At 36.8% G+C, this 14409-nt stretch overlaps 1 protein-coding gene across 3 annotated transcripts in view; it reads right to left on the bottom strand.

Moving 5' to 3' along the window:
• The window catches only part of LOC107317574 (vitellogenin-1), a 72203-nt gene that overhangs the window by 38871 nt on the left and 18923 nt on the right, over positions 1–14409 (bottom strand). The window contains exons 1-4 of one of the 3 annotated variants that reach the window (XM_032446247.2): positions 5252–5363; positions 4986–5006; positions 4619–4770; positions 1887–2138 (exon numbers count right to left, since the gene is read on the bottom strand). In XM_032446247.2, the coding sequence (XP_032302138.2) occupies positions 1887–2138; positions 4619–4770; positions 4986–5006; positions 5252–5291 (465 nt within the window). In that variant the 5' untranslated portion in view covers positions 5292–5363. Of the gene's footprint in view, positions 1–1886; positions 2139–4618; positions 4771–4985; positions 5007–5251; positions 5364–14409 lie in introns of those variants that run through there. The other 2 variants (XM_085512253.1, XM_085512254.1) reach the window with 2 other exon arrangements.

Below are 14409 nucleotides of genomic sequence, written 5' to 3'. Positions count from 1 at the left end.
TTTCCAGTTAGAGCTGTTGATTATGAAATATGATTTGAGGAATATTAATAAAAAGTGCCAAAATAATGTGATCATTCAGAATAAAAATCTCAACAGTAAAGTATTTTAAAGATAGAGATGACATTCTTTCCTTGAAATTTGCTTTTATAGACAGTTTATAAATGCCTATGGAACAGGCCTTGGAATATCAGATAATCTGTCACAATCTGAACAGCAAGAATTAAAAAGAATTTCAGGATAGCAGAGTTTTGATTGTAGATTTTCTTGAGTTTCCAGTTTTAGTCCAGACTTCAATAATATTTCAAGCATATATATTTATAAGAGCTCTTAAATCACTTCAGTCAGACCAGGGGTTTTGGAGAAGGAAATATTTGATTGCATTTTAGGAGGAAGGGTTATTTTCATGATTTTTTTTTATTGTTATTGATAGCTTAGGGACTCCAGAGAGCAGCTTTGGGCTATGTCGGAACAGCAAAATGGTCACATGCCAGTTGCAAGGCAAGACATACCCACTCTATCTTTAATTTAACAACATTTATGGGGAAAAAAAAAAAAAAAAAAAAAAAAAGTGGCTTTAGTAAAGGCTAGGACACAGACTCAAGTTTTCCAAAAGGCTCGAGCTCTGAAAATACAAGAATGGGGCTCCTCTGCAGACTGCAAGCTGAACTAGAGCAATATAACTTTTAACAAGAACACGCAGCCCGTAGAATTTGGTGGGACAAACTAAGACTCATGCATTACAGGACTTCTAGGGCTGTGCAGTTTGCGGCACCGGTACACTTGCCCTACACACTGTGGGCTGTGAAGTAGAATTACCCAGTCTAGTCCTTTAAACCAGTCTGCAACTTATATTTTGGAACTAATAATGTTTCTCTTTCTTTACAGTGTGACTTTAGATTGTCAAGCGAGAGTGGCAATTCTCATTGTTCAGTTGCTGTTCAAGAAAAAGAAAGAAAATTTGGAAACTATTTTAGGAGGTGAAGTCACATATACTGTTCAGCTACGAGAGAAGTATGTATTGCTATCTGAATTAAAAATAATGAAGATGTAGAACTAGATATGGGAAAATAGCATGGCAGTATATGCAACATCATGACTCATTTTCTGAATGTGCAACAAGCAATGTGAAGTTATTAAGTCACCTATCTCATTTTCCAGAAAAAAAAACCTTTATCCATACGAAGATGCATTTTTTAAAAAGTTAGTTATTCTGGTCTGCATTTTCAATAAGGACAACATGAGAGGTTAGTAATTTCAAGCTTTCTGCTCATCTCTGAATCGCATGTAGTCTAATCAGCGTAAATATGGTTTTAAGAAAACTAAACACATTGCAATTTCTATAGTGAACAGTAATATCAGATGATTCACCTTGTCTAAGATATAAAAACCTGAAAAAGAGTGGAAATTCCAACAGAGTACCAACTGAGCTGTCAAAGCTATTATAGTAATGTCATAGCACATATGCTGTTTTCCTCCTAATAGAGGAGCTAAAAGAGATTAAAGTATATATGATTGGTTAAAAAGTCAAATAGCTGTTATTTTAGCTTGAATTTTGTATTGTGTATTTAATACTGTATTCAAATTTTATGTACACTTCAGCTTTCACAGTAATACACTTTTGGAATCACAAGCCAGATTTTCTAAGATTGTAGTGCAACAAACTCGTTTACTGAAATACTTTCATCAAACAGATTAAAAATCTGCTCTTCTGTTGTCCTTTTTAGCTACAGCTCTATCAAATATTGTTCCAGGAGAACAATCTAATGCTGATCACCCAAGCTTAGATGCTTCTTCTATAAGAAGTTTATACCACAGTTGAATGTAGAAAATAAAGTAGAATATGGTATTTTATTTATTCATACAGCAACCACAGAAAAAATGCTTACCTCCTGTAAACTGTAAGAATGCTGCATCTTCTTCATACTGAGCTCGAACATACTGAGAATCCCCCTGTAGATGTTCAGACCATCATCTGAGACAGAATCAGGAGCCATAAGGTTTCCAATGTGGCCATTGCTATACTCAAACTTGATGGGATTACTAAGTAGTCCAGTTAGTGCCTGAGTCAGTTTGAGTGATCTATAGAATGAGCTTGTAGGCCAGATGCCATTGTACTCTGCTGCCTCAATTGAGTGAATCTAAACAACAGGGAAAATATAGTTACTTTTAATTTTTTTTCAGTTAGTTTTTTGCCAAGCCATGTAAGCAGCTGGAGTTTTACTTGCTTCAAAAATACATTTTCAAATAACATAAAGTCTCTACAAAGGGAAAACCTGAGGTTGTCATTTAGAGTAATTGATATAAACATATATATTCCCAAATTTAAAAGGATATAGAAGAGAGTAACTGAAAAACTGTTACATTTCCACATTCATGACACTCTGCTTTTTTTATTGAGATAATCCGTACTGCCAAAGTTCCACGTAAATGAAGAAATAAGCCAGAGAAGAGCTGCATGAAGCAGGTTGCTACTCAAAAGTAGCACAGAAGATCTGCAGGAAATTGCAGGAAAAAGTTAATGTTGCATAAAGCATCATTAACTCCTGTTGTGAACTCTGTCATCTCCCTTGTTGGGGTCACAGAGCACAGACAGCAGTCAGAAACTAATAACAACATGGCTGCTGGGCCAGCCAGATAGTTATAATTAGTTAGAGCAGCAAAGAGCAGATTACAAAAATTGCCCTTTCTTACATGTTTTGCAGCAGTGTGGCAGAGCTGAAGGCTCAGGCACTGGCCCCAGCCCTGCTCCACACTTCACACTCTAGCCTCAACCTGCAGCACATCCAAGCAAGTAGAAAGTTGTGCTAGACTGTGCATAACTCAATGATTTCTGCCCCATGGGAACAGGGCACGTTTAGCTTAGTTTCTCAGAGGACCCTTCTTTCCTATATGTTTTGACAATTTAAAGAGACTTTTCTCTGACACCTTAGGCAGGCAATGTGATGCAAGTCATGGATTAATTTCTCAAAAAGCCACACAAACTAAATCTTCATACAGTAAACCACTGGAGACTGTGCTTTCATATTTATTTTTGTTATTGTTGGTGGAGATCACTGCCAGCTCCAGTAACTGAAGCTTACAGAGGAGGCTGTTATGGAGCAAATCCCTCATGTTGCCTCTTGGACATGCTTCTGGCATATTGCATTCGGGCAGATTTGGGACTGCTCTTCAGGGTCAGTGCAAGGTAGTTTTCCCCAGCCCTCAGGGCCCAAGCAGGCCTTATGCTGTCTGCTTGGTTTTGAACACAGCTGGCAATTCATACTTGTGTGTTTGTGATGAAAAAATTGTCAGCAGGGACCAGGGACCACAGCTTTTTACTTGGGCTAAATGAGAACTAGTAGGCAACAGATGAAAGATTAATTCCCTGAACTGTCCCTCCTAACTCTCAAATTTAAATATAACAGCAGCAAAATAAACTTCTCTGGGAGCAGAAGGGAATAAAATGTATTTTACCTTTCACTTAAAACTTGCCCCAAAATCTTGTGACTTTTGTTTTTCTCTTCTTTTTCCCCAGGAGTATTTAGATTTGAAACAAATATTTTCACAAATTTACTAGGGCAGATGAATCATTGTTGGAAGGTTATAGGGAGCAGGAGTCAATTCTGGGGGAAGACTCAGCATATTAAGCATCATCTTAACAGGCATGATGGAGGAGGAGAGGGGGCAAAGATAAAACTTCTGTCCCCGCTGTGCCAAGGAAGTCTTCTACTCACCAGTACAGATTTGTGACTTTCATTTCGTAGTGTTTTGTCTGTTTGTTTTTTTCTTTTAAATAAATAAATAAATATGAATCCAACCATTTGCAAAGGTCATGGAAAAGCAATGTGTCCTGTCTAGCTCTATTATAATTTGAACTTACAAAAAAACCTAGTCCCAGAAGGCTAATTCAGGCTGAAAGGCTACAGAATTTACAGGCATTTATCAGACATTCACCAGTCTTTTTAATCTGCAGTTTTTCAATTTGCCAAATAAAAGCTTTTAAAAAGATCATTTTTCTTCCACATGCACAGAAGACTGAGTTTGTGTAACGCAATTGAAGGGTGCTTTTCAATACATTCATTAGAAACTCATATAGGCTTCTGTTATAGGCAAAAACATTTTTCTCATAATCAGAACTCTTAGTAATTACTCAGCATGCAATAAAAATATACAATTGAGGATGACAAAGGATGTCATCTGGGACCCTGCAGAAAAAGAAGCCACCAGATTACATTAATTATGCTAAATATTGAATCACATCCAGCTACTGTCGTATGTTTTATTGCCTCTCATTTGCTGGCTACGAAATCAGTTGATTAAATAATCCTAGGTTGTACAGTTTGGAACAATTGGATTGATCCAATAACAAATTACTGTGCATTTCAAATTACATTCCATTGTCTCCCTGGCCACAGAGCAGAAGAAATCCTACAAGCCCAAGGTTGGCTTGAGCTGAGAATTACCTGGCAAAGTGCAAATAGAATTGAGAGCACCGAATAAAAAAACCAGTAGCGTTAGTTACATTCTGCCTGAGTAAGCACAACATATGATGAAACTTAATTACTTCCCAAAAGCTTAAAAACACCAACAAACTGATATCAAGAGAATTTTACCTTTCAAATTGAATAAAACGTCTTACCCTAATAAGACAAAGTTTTGATCCAATACCACTAATTTCCACTCTACTTCTTATCCTTATTCCAGCTTTTGCAAGTCCTTTCTCTGGAATTCCACTGAGAAGTATGCTTTCATGTTTGTATGTATAAACATTATTTTCAACAAAATCAGTTTCTGCAAAGAAATGGTTTCCATAAAACATTACAGAGAACATATTAAAGAGCCTGTATTGGAATACGTAAAACAAAAATGATAAATTTGTTCATTTTTGTATTGCACCTGAAGAAAATTAGCTGTTGTAAAATTACATTAAACATTGATATACTTTTCAGATTCTATTTTCAATTTCACTCATTATAATTATAGTGGCTGATAGGAAAATTACTTACGGTAATTAAGATGCTGGCACCCTGAAAGAGAAGGAAGGAAAAAGAAGCAATAAATGACAAAGCAAAAATAATCCCAAATGTTAATGTATTTTAGTATTAAAGGCTATATATCATCTTGTACATATGGCATAAGTCTTTCCAATTAACTTTAGTTGTAATTCAACATATACCCAAAAGTATCTTTTACTAAAAAACTTTTGTAAGCAAATTATACTGAGATTCTGAAACTATTTTATTAAGTTTATTAAAACAGATAAGTTACTTACCCACTAGGGTTAAAACCAGGGCTAATATTAAGCCCCTCATTGTGGGGATAAAGTAGAGTTGCACATGCTGAGTTCCCTTTTATAAAGGCATGTGCTATCACATGTCCCTTTTGGCATGCTGGTTTGACAAATAAATGCATTTTAGAATGGGTATTGATCAATCAAAAAACAAACATTTCTGAGGGCATGGATGCTGACAACTTCAAATCACCCCATGATTTCAACTTTCTATGTGAAATAGAAATTTTGTTTTTGAAATATCTTGCTTTCAACTTTTTTCCAGTTTCTCTACATGTAGCCATACAGGAAAACTATGATTAAAATATAAAAAATAATAGTACTTTGAAATAATTAATTTACCTTTTCTCCAGTTGTAACTTTGTTGTCCTGATAACTTTGACTTCCTAACAAGTCAAAATCAAAGCTTTGAAGAAACTCTTTGTTTTATCACATTGTAACTCTGCTTTTAGAGAAGAATTTGTGATTGATTTTATATACTTAAGATTGAGGTAGTGCTAACCTCCTAGTCATGCAATGATAAAAAGCCTTTCCATAATTTCCTCCAGGATTCTCTTTGCATGCATTTCTTCCTGCCCACAACTGGGAGGTGTGATCTCCACATTACTTTCTGACCACTGGCCAAAGAAATTAATTTCTCTGTGAAAATGATGCAATAAAACAGTGGTTACAGTTAGAGAAAGATCTCAGGGAGGTGGGAGCCTCACATTCTTTTCAGTGACTTCTCCAGGGGGCTTTTGCTGCTGAGTCTCTGGGGAAAATATACCCAGAATTTCCCACTTCTAATATTTAGACCAATCCTTAGCAAAACTAATTCAGGAGCAACTCCACTCCCTAACCTCTGTTATACATATTTCTTTTCAATGTTTAACATTTACTTAGAATTTTGGTCAAATGGTAAATTAAATATCACATATAACACACCTGGGTACAAGGGGTTATTGAAGGGGCAGGAAGGATAGCGCAGGAATGTGTAGCTGGTATTTCCTTGAGGCTGTGAAAGGCATAACATCCGTGCCAGTAATGCACATTGCCAAGCAACTGAACTTTATCCTCCAGGAGGAGAGTAAAGGCTTTCTCAGTTGTTGCTATTCATCAGGAAGGAGAAGGGTGAAATCTGAGCTTGGTCCTGAGGCTTACACCATCAAGGCCTGAGAATATGCTTACTATGGGCCCCATCCAACAGTCTCTTTACTGAATTGCTTCATTTACTTGGAGTGATGCCATCTGACTAAGGAATAATGAAGTTGATTATTGCAGCGCCAGCACACCTGAGCTGGGTCTGTGGTGGAAAGTGACAAGGCTGCAATGGGCCCCTGGTTGGCCAGACCCTGCTGGTGGGCACAGTGGGGAGCAGCCATCAGTGGAATGAGGGCTGCCTCAACTGGGGCCTTTGCTACCCACACCTCCAGAAATCCCGAGTTTCTGTGCAATAGCTCTCTTTCATGAGGGGAGAGGTGTGCATATATCTGGATGAGTAGTCAGGTCTTCCATGGAATGAATCTAATAAAATATTGAAAAATATACGATAAACATATAAACTGTTACAAGAGATTAATAATTGGTGCATTTGTTCTCTGTGGGCTTGAATGATGAAAAATTAAATGCAGATGGCTTTTCCCCTATATTTTCCTTCAGGGTGCTAACTAACAGCCCTGATTCTCAATGGGTGGAAAACAATGAGATGCACAGTGCTTGCAGGCCCTGTGAAATTCACTAGCATACCTTGGCTAGCATAAATGCACCATCAAACCTACTCAGAAATGCCTTATAACCAGCCATGCTGCTGGAAGGAAATGCAGCACAGCACTGCAGTGCTATCAGTGGCAGCATGCTCTGCTCCCTGCCTCACTGCCCTTCTTCTCTGTGCTGCCCACTGCCCTGCTGCTTGGCCCCTGTGCAGAACTGGGTTGGCACATTACAGAGCAAAGAAATGATGTAAGAGAGGCTATTAATCTAAATGATTTTTTTAACAGCATATTGAAATAATGACTAAAGAACATGCATACATTTAATATGGAGCTATAATATTTTTCAATTTTAATAAAAAGCTTTTTAATTAAGATATAACATGAATAGATTTATTCTAGCTGGATACTCAAAATACCACATTTCTTTTTTTAATGGAAACTATTGAAGAAGACTAAGCTTGCAATCAGCATGTAGACACCCGATTGCCAGAGAGTTAGCTAAAATAGTATTGTGCAGGCTGCTGTGTTTATATCGGCAATGTCTCCTTCCTTTTGAATAGCCCCTTTCTACCCAGCTTTTAGTGCTTAGGGTTAGGATAAAATGATCTCAAAATTGTTGTACCCATTATTACTTTAAAGGGACAACCTAATAAACTCAGTAAGTGGAGAAGACACAGCTAGCACCATCTAAGGGTCACAGCACTGGTCTCTAATCCTTTCTCCAAAGGAGACACAACCTTCCAGCTGGTGTTGAAAGAATAAAGAGGCCATCTATCACTTTAAGAAAAAAAAAATCAAAGGGGGAAAGGTGAGAGCCATACTTTTTAAAGCCAATATGTTTTCTTACACGTTCCACACACTGTGATAGTGAGAAATGAAATACAAAAAAAAATTTAAAAAATCAAAATGCTATTAAACTGGCCCACCTCCTGCAAATTCTGTGCGTCTAATTTAGCTGAAGAGGAAGAAACTTCTATATGGTCATGTGCTTTATACAAAACATGTATTTTATTTTTTTAGCTATAAGCAATGAAGAAAATAAATCCTCAAAAAGTGATGGGAAATATCTTTTTTTTTTTTAAAGGAAGAGTGTATACGACATTGAGCATTAGAGAGAGCATGATGTCTGTATAAGGGCTGCAATAAGATGAGGTAGGCTGCTTTGAATTTACAGGGCACTTGCACCAGAAATGAAACATGAATACAGCCTAATTAACCTGATTAGAGCTATTGCTTATACACTGCAATTGTCTTTACATAACACATTCTGCTTGGATAACAGAGTCTTATTATCTGCTGTTGTACTGCTGCCGATAGCTCTGCTCTCTCCTTGTTCTGTATTCATGTAGCAGAATTATGGTGCAGTGATGCCTTTTCCATCCTGCTAATATATAACCTACTGACAAAGCAGGGATTAGCAAAACAGCTCCCAAGCAACCATAGCAGGTTAAAATAGACATAATCAGTTGCTAAGCTAAGTGATTTTCACCTTTCAGTTTCTCTCATTTCTACATAGGAAGAAATCTTACTTAAAAATATGAAAAAAGAAAATTCCCACCTGTTTCAAATTTAACATTCATTCCTTGATTTTATTTTACTTTTTCATAATATTCAGGATTTGCTATAGTCGTGTAGCCTCCAAGATAATGCTTGATATTCTCTCTGGAGACTCTGGACAGTGTCTAATGAATAAGAATGTATTCTGGGCTGGGCTAAATTGCCATATGCTGATTCTAGTACATTAATGAAGGGATTTTATTACACTCTCTTGCTTTAAAAGGTGCTTTTTTCTTGTTTTGTTGGCGTTTGTTTGTTTGTTTTTTGGGGGGGGTTTGGTTGTTGTTTTTTTGTTTTTGTTTTTGTTTTTTAAAAAGCAACAACAACAAAAACTTGCATGCCTTTTACTAGAAAGAAACCAACAGGCCTAATTCCCTGCTGTTATCCCAGTCTGATGCTGGCACACCACCAGTGGTGTGATAACTGTGGGAATCAGATATGATGTTTGTAAAATGAGAGGCAGAAATGCTATTTGTATTTTGTCTAGCTGTTGGGGTTTGAAAGATGCAGCTGATCTAGATATATAAAATATCTGTAAATTATTTTTTTATATATATATTTTTTTCATTAATATATGCTGTTAGACCCAAGCCATGCTTTTGTGCATTTCAATGAACTTGTCAGAGGGATTGTTCTTCATGTCTAGCTTAGATTTACCTGTCATTTGCACAACAAAGACTGAAAGCGAGAAAAAGAAGAAGCATGGAATCAAACTATGGAATTCTCAACCTGAAAACAAACTGATTTGATACAACAGAACTGAACTGAGATGTTCAAAAGGTTTTGTTTTCATTCAAACACAGAAAACAAATTCTGAAGCATAACAGTCCACTATCATCACTGGCTTATTAACTGCATACTGATAAAGTGGCTACAGGATTTTTCCCTCCCTTTCTGTGTGTACCATTTCCTAAGTCATTCAGTAGGGTTAAACGTCAGACCAGTTGTCATCTGAGGTTTGAGTCACATCATATCTGAGGACTGCTGTTTGCTATGTAACTCTATTGCACTAGAAGATAACTTCAAGTTTATCTTAACCCTAATTTAGACTTCATGGTCATGCAATGATTACCTTCCGTGGCATTGGTACAGATGAGAAATCAGGTAGCCCTGAAATTTAGCCTTATCATGCCTCCACCTCAGGCATTTTGGGGTTGAAATGTTGACTGCATAAACTGAACAGTGGACAACTCTGCACACTGCATTGAATGCTCCCCTATAGGCTGAGGAACTGATTGCAGTTGTGAGCTTGGTTAGAGCTACCATGACAAATACCTTTTTCAGAGGGAAAAAATACCTCTGGAATCTTTGCTTCAATGTACTCTGTCCGTATAAAAGGTCACTACAAGGTAAGATAGACCCAGACCATCCTGTGAGCCTTAGGATGGACTGCAGGAAGATGGAGCCTAACCTGGCCTAGCAGGAGGTTATGTGAACTATAGACAGATGGTCACTTAAGAAAAAGGCCCGTTTTCCTCCATAATCTTCTATGAGGAACCTTTTCTGTTCTCTGAAGAATATGACCTGAGCCATCTGCGGGAGTTTTAGGGAGAAGAAAATTCTCAAGCCTTTCTGTTTCTTCAAACCAAGCCAAATATATCAGGGCTGCAAAAATTCAGACTATAAGAAAGGAAGTGGGATTATTATTCTTAAGTGCTCAGTTGTACCATTACATACTGAATTCTGAAAATTGTTACTTATTTTGTGGTTCTACCCAAAATGCACTTAATTATTTAGGAAAAAAAGCAAAAGAGGAAACATTGAATTTCCCTCTCCCACCCCCCCAGAAGCCAATATTCTCATGTTTAATTATGACTCTTTTTCTGTTTTTTTTTAGACCTGCACATTAGTGACGTACTCTTACACACCACAGAGCCGTTACAAGGACGTGATGGATCTAGATCATCACTTTCTAGAGGTAAGAGTGTCAGGTAAGATTATGATGTCAGGAGGAAACTCAATATGAACTTAATCTCTGTACAGAACATATGAGTGTGATACCATAGGTTCACAGCACAGGGTCACTGTGACATTAGGTCATGGGCCAGATAAGATAAGCAGTGTATTGTTCCCAAGGAAGGAGCAGATAATACTCTGCCAGTTCAAATAACAGGCATTGGCTTTGCTCTCACATTGAAAAAAAAACCCCAAAAATGCAGAGCAAAATCATCTACCAGTATTTGATCAGTGACTGACTTCCAAAGATTAGAGAGTCTATCCTTACAAAGGGTCTTAATATACAAAAATAACAATATAGTTTCAAATTTAAGTTAATGAGAAAGTTAATTCAGTAATAAAATGAGCACCATATGTTTCATTACTTTGAAAGAAATGTTGCTATATTATTACTCCCCGTACAGCACATATTAATCATAATTCTGTTTTCTGTAGAAGGCTGCTACAGTTTAGAACACTAAATGGAACACTGATGTTCTAATCTCCTTATCAAGCAAGTCTGGACCCTCAAAAGTCCTGTTTACACATTTCCTATAAACATCCCTATTACTGAACAAACCAGCCTATTTAAAGAGGATGAACCAATACTTGGACACACCTTCTACAAGACTCTGAAGAATTCAATTTCTCATTCCAATATAAACAATGAAAACTGAACAAATCCCTATATCCAGGAGATTTGGGTCCTGTCACTGATTTGGGTCTGCCATTTTTAGCTGTCTGATGTCTTATGCTCTTAAACAACTGCATTTTTATCATTCGTGCAGAAAATTTCTTACACATATGACTGGTTACAAATTTAATTTCTCATAATAATGACCACCTTTTGCTGCAAGAGGCATTTAACATGGTCAGAATGCTATAAATACTGTTTTCCAGCAATGTATGTTGCTGAATATAGGTAACAGTTAAAGGCAGATTCTGGCTGGCTGGCTATGCTTCCCACTCCACAGTAAAGATTTTAACTGAGTTTATCTGCATCAATATCTACTACACACTGACACAGCTTCTCTCTTAGAGCAATCCCTGTAACTTCACTGTAAATGTTCAAGGATGCTCTCAACTGGAGTATGGTTTGAAAAATTTGCACTATCACAGGTACATCTCAGGCTAAATTCTTTTAAGATTTTATGTCAGAAACCATTCAGTTTATTACATGTTCAGTAAGTATTTATTTGTGTATTTACGGTATTACCTAAATTCACTTCCTTTTGATCCTCTTGCTACTTAAAGAAAACACTTGGAAGATTATTACTTTTCTTGGTATATAATTTAATTCTCACGAAATTCTTGCATTGATCACTGAACAATGTTGGTTTGAAAGCTGATAATCTTTTAATTCTTCAGGGAAGGCAATAGAATAGATTCATATTCCATGGATGTTTTCTGCAGTTTTGTTTTGTTAACTTTTCCTTATTCTCCAGCAATTTATTTGTGATTCATTCATTCACAGGCCAAGTTTCTTCTGCGATAAACTTATGCAACTCAGTCACATTACAAGGAATTAACTCAGTTTAACCCAACATTAATAGTATATATTTTTGGAATTTTTGGACACTGTCACTAAAAACAAGGACTGTAAGTACTAAAAGCAAACAGAAATTAACTGTCCTGTTTAAAGATTGAGACCTTTCCTACAACTAATAAGGTAACATTGATTCATGGTTTGGTGCATTTCCTGAAGTGAACTCTAGCAAATGCACACTTAAAAATACATATAGTGTATAACCTACACAGTATAATAAATGCATACATTTAAACCTAAGTTTTTATTTTAACTCCTAACTAGTGGCACAAATATCATGTATCACTTTCGCTCTTTTTCAGGCCACTACTGGCAACTACTCTCTAATGCAGTTGTCTGAGGCTGCCATCTCACATACAGTTAAAACAGAACTGACCATTAACACAAACTGCATATACAAAGCTCAGATCCCTTTTTCAGTGAGATTATCATTCATAAACATCAAAGATATTTAAATATCTGCCTGTGTTTAGGTTCTAGAGAAAGCTCTTGGGATTTCTGTAGTAGCAGCATGCCCAAGTCATTGTTCTAATGGATTATAGTAGTGCTGTTGTTGAACTTGGAGTCTAAAGAAACTATCATTTTAGGTAGAAGTGTTGGTACTAAATAATTCAGAGTCTTTCTGGAAGGTAGCAGCCCTATAACCTTTCAGCTCTCCTCACCAACCAATCTACAAAGGAATGTTGCCAGGAGAAGCTATGGAAGAGCGTGGGAACAGTTTGTCTTCCAGGCATAAAAGTAACTGCTGGTAACAACAAAGGGAAATTAAAATACAAGACATACAGCTGTAAAAGAAAATATGCTCTACATGAAAGCACATCAGCAGCTCCATCTGTAAATTTCCACTTACCCAACACATTGGGAAACATATAGGAAAAGATAAAAGGGAGTGACAGCAGTGCATGTACCACGACTTAGGCAATGTCTGAAGAGAGAGAAACAAATGCTCAGTTTTAATGAACCATGGAAAAGAAACTGATCTCAGAGTACAGTTGAAAAGCCAGGCTGGTCACCTGGGAAACAAGAAAAAAGGGAAAACAAGCAAATAGGCTATCAGCTCAAGCCTCACAAAGCATTCACAAAATAAAACTACCATAAACTTGCAAGTTGGTGGTTAATAGGCTCTGAAATTATAAAACTGTCTACAGTATATTTGGAAACACAGGTACATACATGGGCCTACTGGAACATCGAAGACGGTAATTACTGAAGTACTGGGATCAAAGTATATAAAGAGAGCGTTAAAGGTATTTCTAGAGACATTTCTCTGCCTTCAAGCAGTAGTTCAGATATGGGCTTGAAACAACGTGTTTTGTTGCCAATAAATCAGTAAATTAAAATCAGACTCTTCCTCATAAGAAGGGTGAGCCCTGAGGACAGATTTTCAAAATGGACCTGGATTAAGCCCATGGACCTCTAAGTTGAGAGAAATAAGGTTCTGAAGGTTGCCACCAATAACAATTTGGGGCAGAAGGAGTAGAAGAGTCACTGAGGTGCCTGCAATGGCATGCTGGCAGAAGAGGTGGGGAGAACTTTGATAATTGCATGAAAGGGCAGAATCAGGGATGTAAGCAGGTTTTTCCAAGGTTATTTCTCTGTGCTGAGAGATAACGTGTGTACATCACTGAAGAGTAGGAAACTCAACAGAGGCTGACAACAGCTTCAAATTTATCTGAGAGGAGGGAAGAGATTGTGGCTTACCCAGAGAGGGAGTTGTTCAATTTCTTGCCCTAGCACGTTGAATTAATTGTCATTCATTTTGCTCTGGAGATATTTAAGATCTTTGACCCAAGAAAGGTGTTTTTATCCCACTAATTATGCTTAATTGGAAACCTACTATTTTTACAGAGACTCTTTCATTTCTTTGAAAAAAAAAAAATATGGGGAGAAAAGGTATTTCAACTTAAACACATGAGATATTTTGTCTGTTTTATTACCTCAGTGTTAAGTAGTTTATTTTTGGCTCTTGGTCCTAAGAAAAAATGATTTGGACTTGTTCTTGTAAACAAAAAATAAAACAACAGAGATTTCAGAGAGTTTAAATAAATGCACACCAAAAATGTTTCCAGAAAAAAACTGAGAATAATTTGAAGCTACACAGTAAAAAATACCACTATATATAGAAAATTCTACCTTTCCATTCTCAAGCCCATTTAAAATTCTTCAGATGAGAAGGCTGGAAAAGGTTTCTACTCCTGTCTCTTATCTGAAGCCAGGAGCAAGTGTAAAATGCAGAAAAAACAGGAACCAAGAATAAACTTTTTTCCCTTTGATCCCTTCCTGGATCTTTCAGAACAATATAAGACGCTTCAGGTGTTTTCTTTCTCTTAATCTTGCACTTCTGGAAGACCCCTGAATTTCATATATCCTGCTTTTCTCAGTTGGCTTTTCTTTCTTATCTGGAAAAGTTA

The sequence above is a fragment of the Coturnix japonica genome, chromosome 11 (assembly GCF_054131305.1).
Source record: "Coturnix japonica strain WE chromosome 11, WE-NBRP24, whole genome shotgun sequence".
In the NCBI taxonomy this organism is placed as follows: domain Eukaryota; kingdom Metazoa; phylum Chordata; class Aves; order Galliformes; family Phasianidae; genus Coturnix; species Coturnix japonica.
Note: the sequence above shows the minus strand (reverse complement) of the source record. Positions and strands in the feature narration are given on the sequence as shown.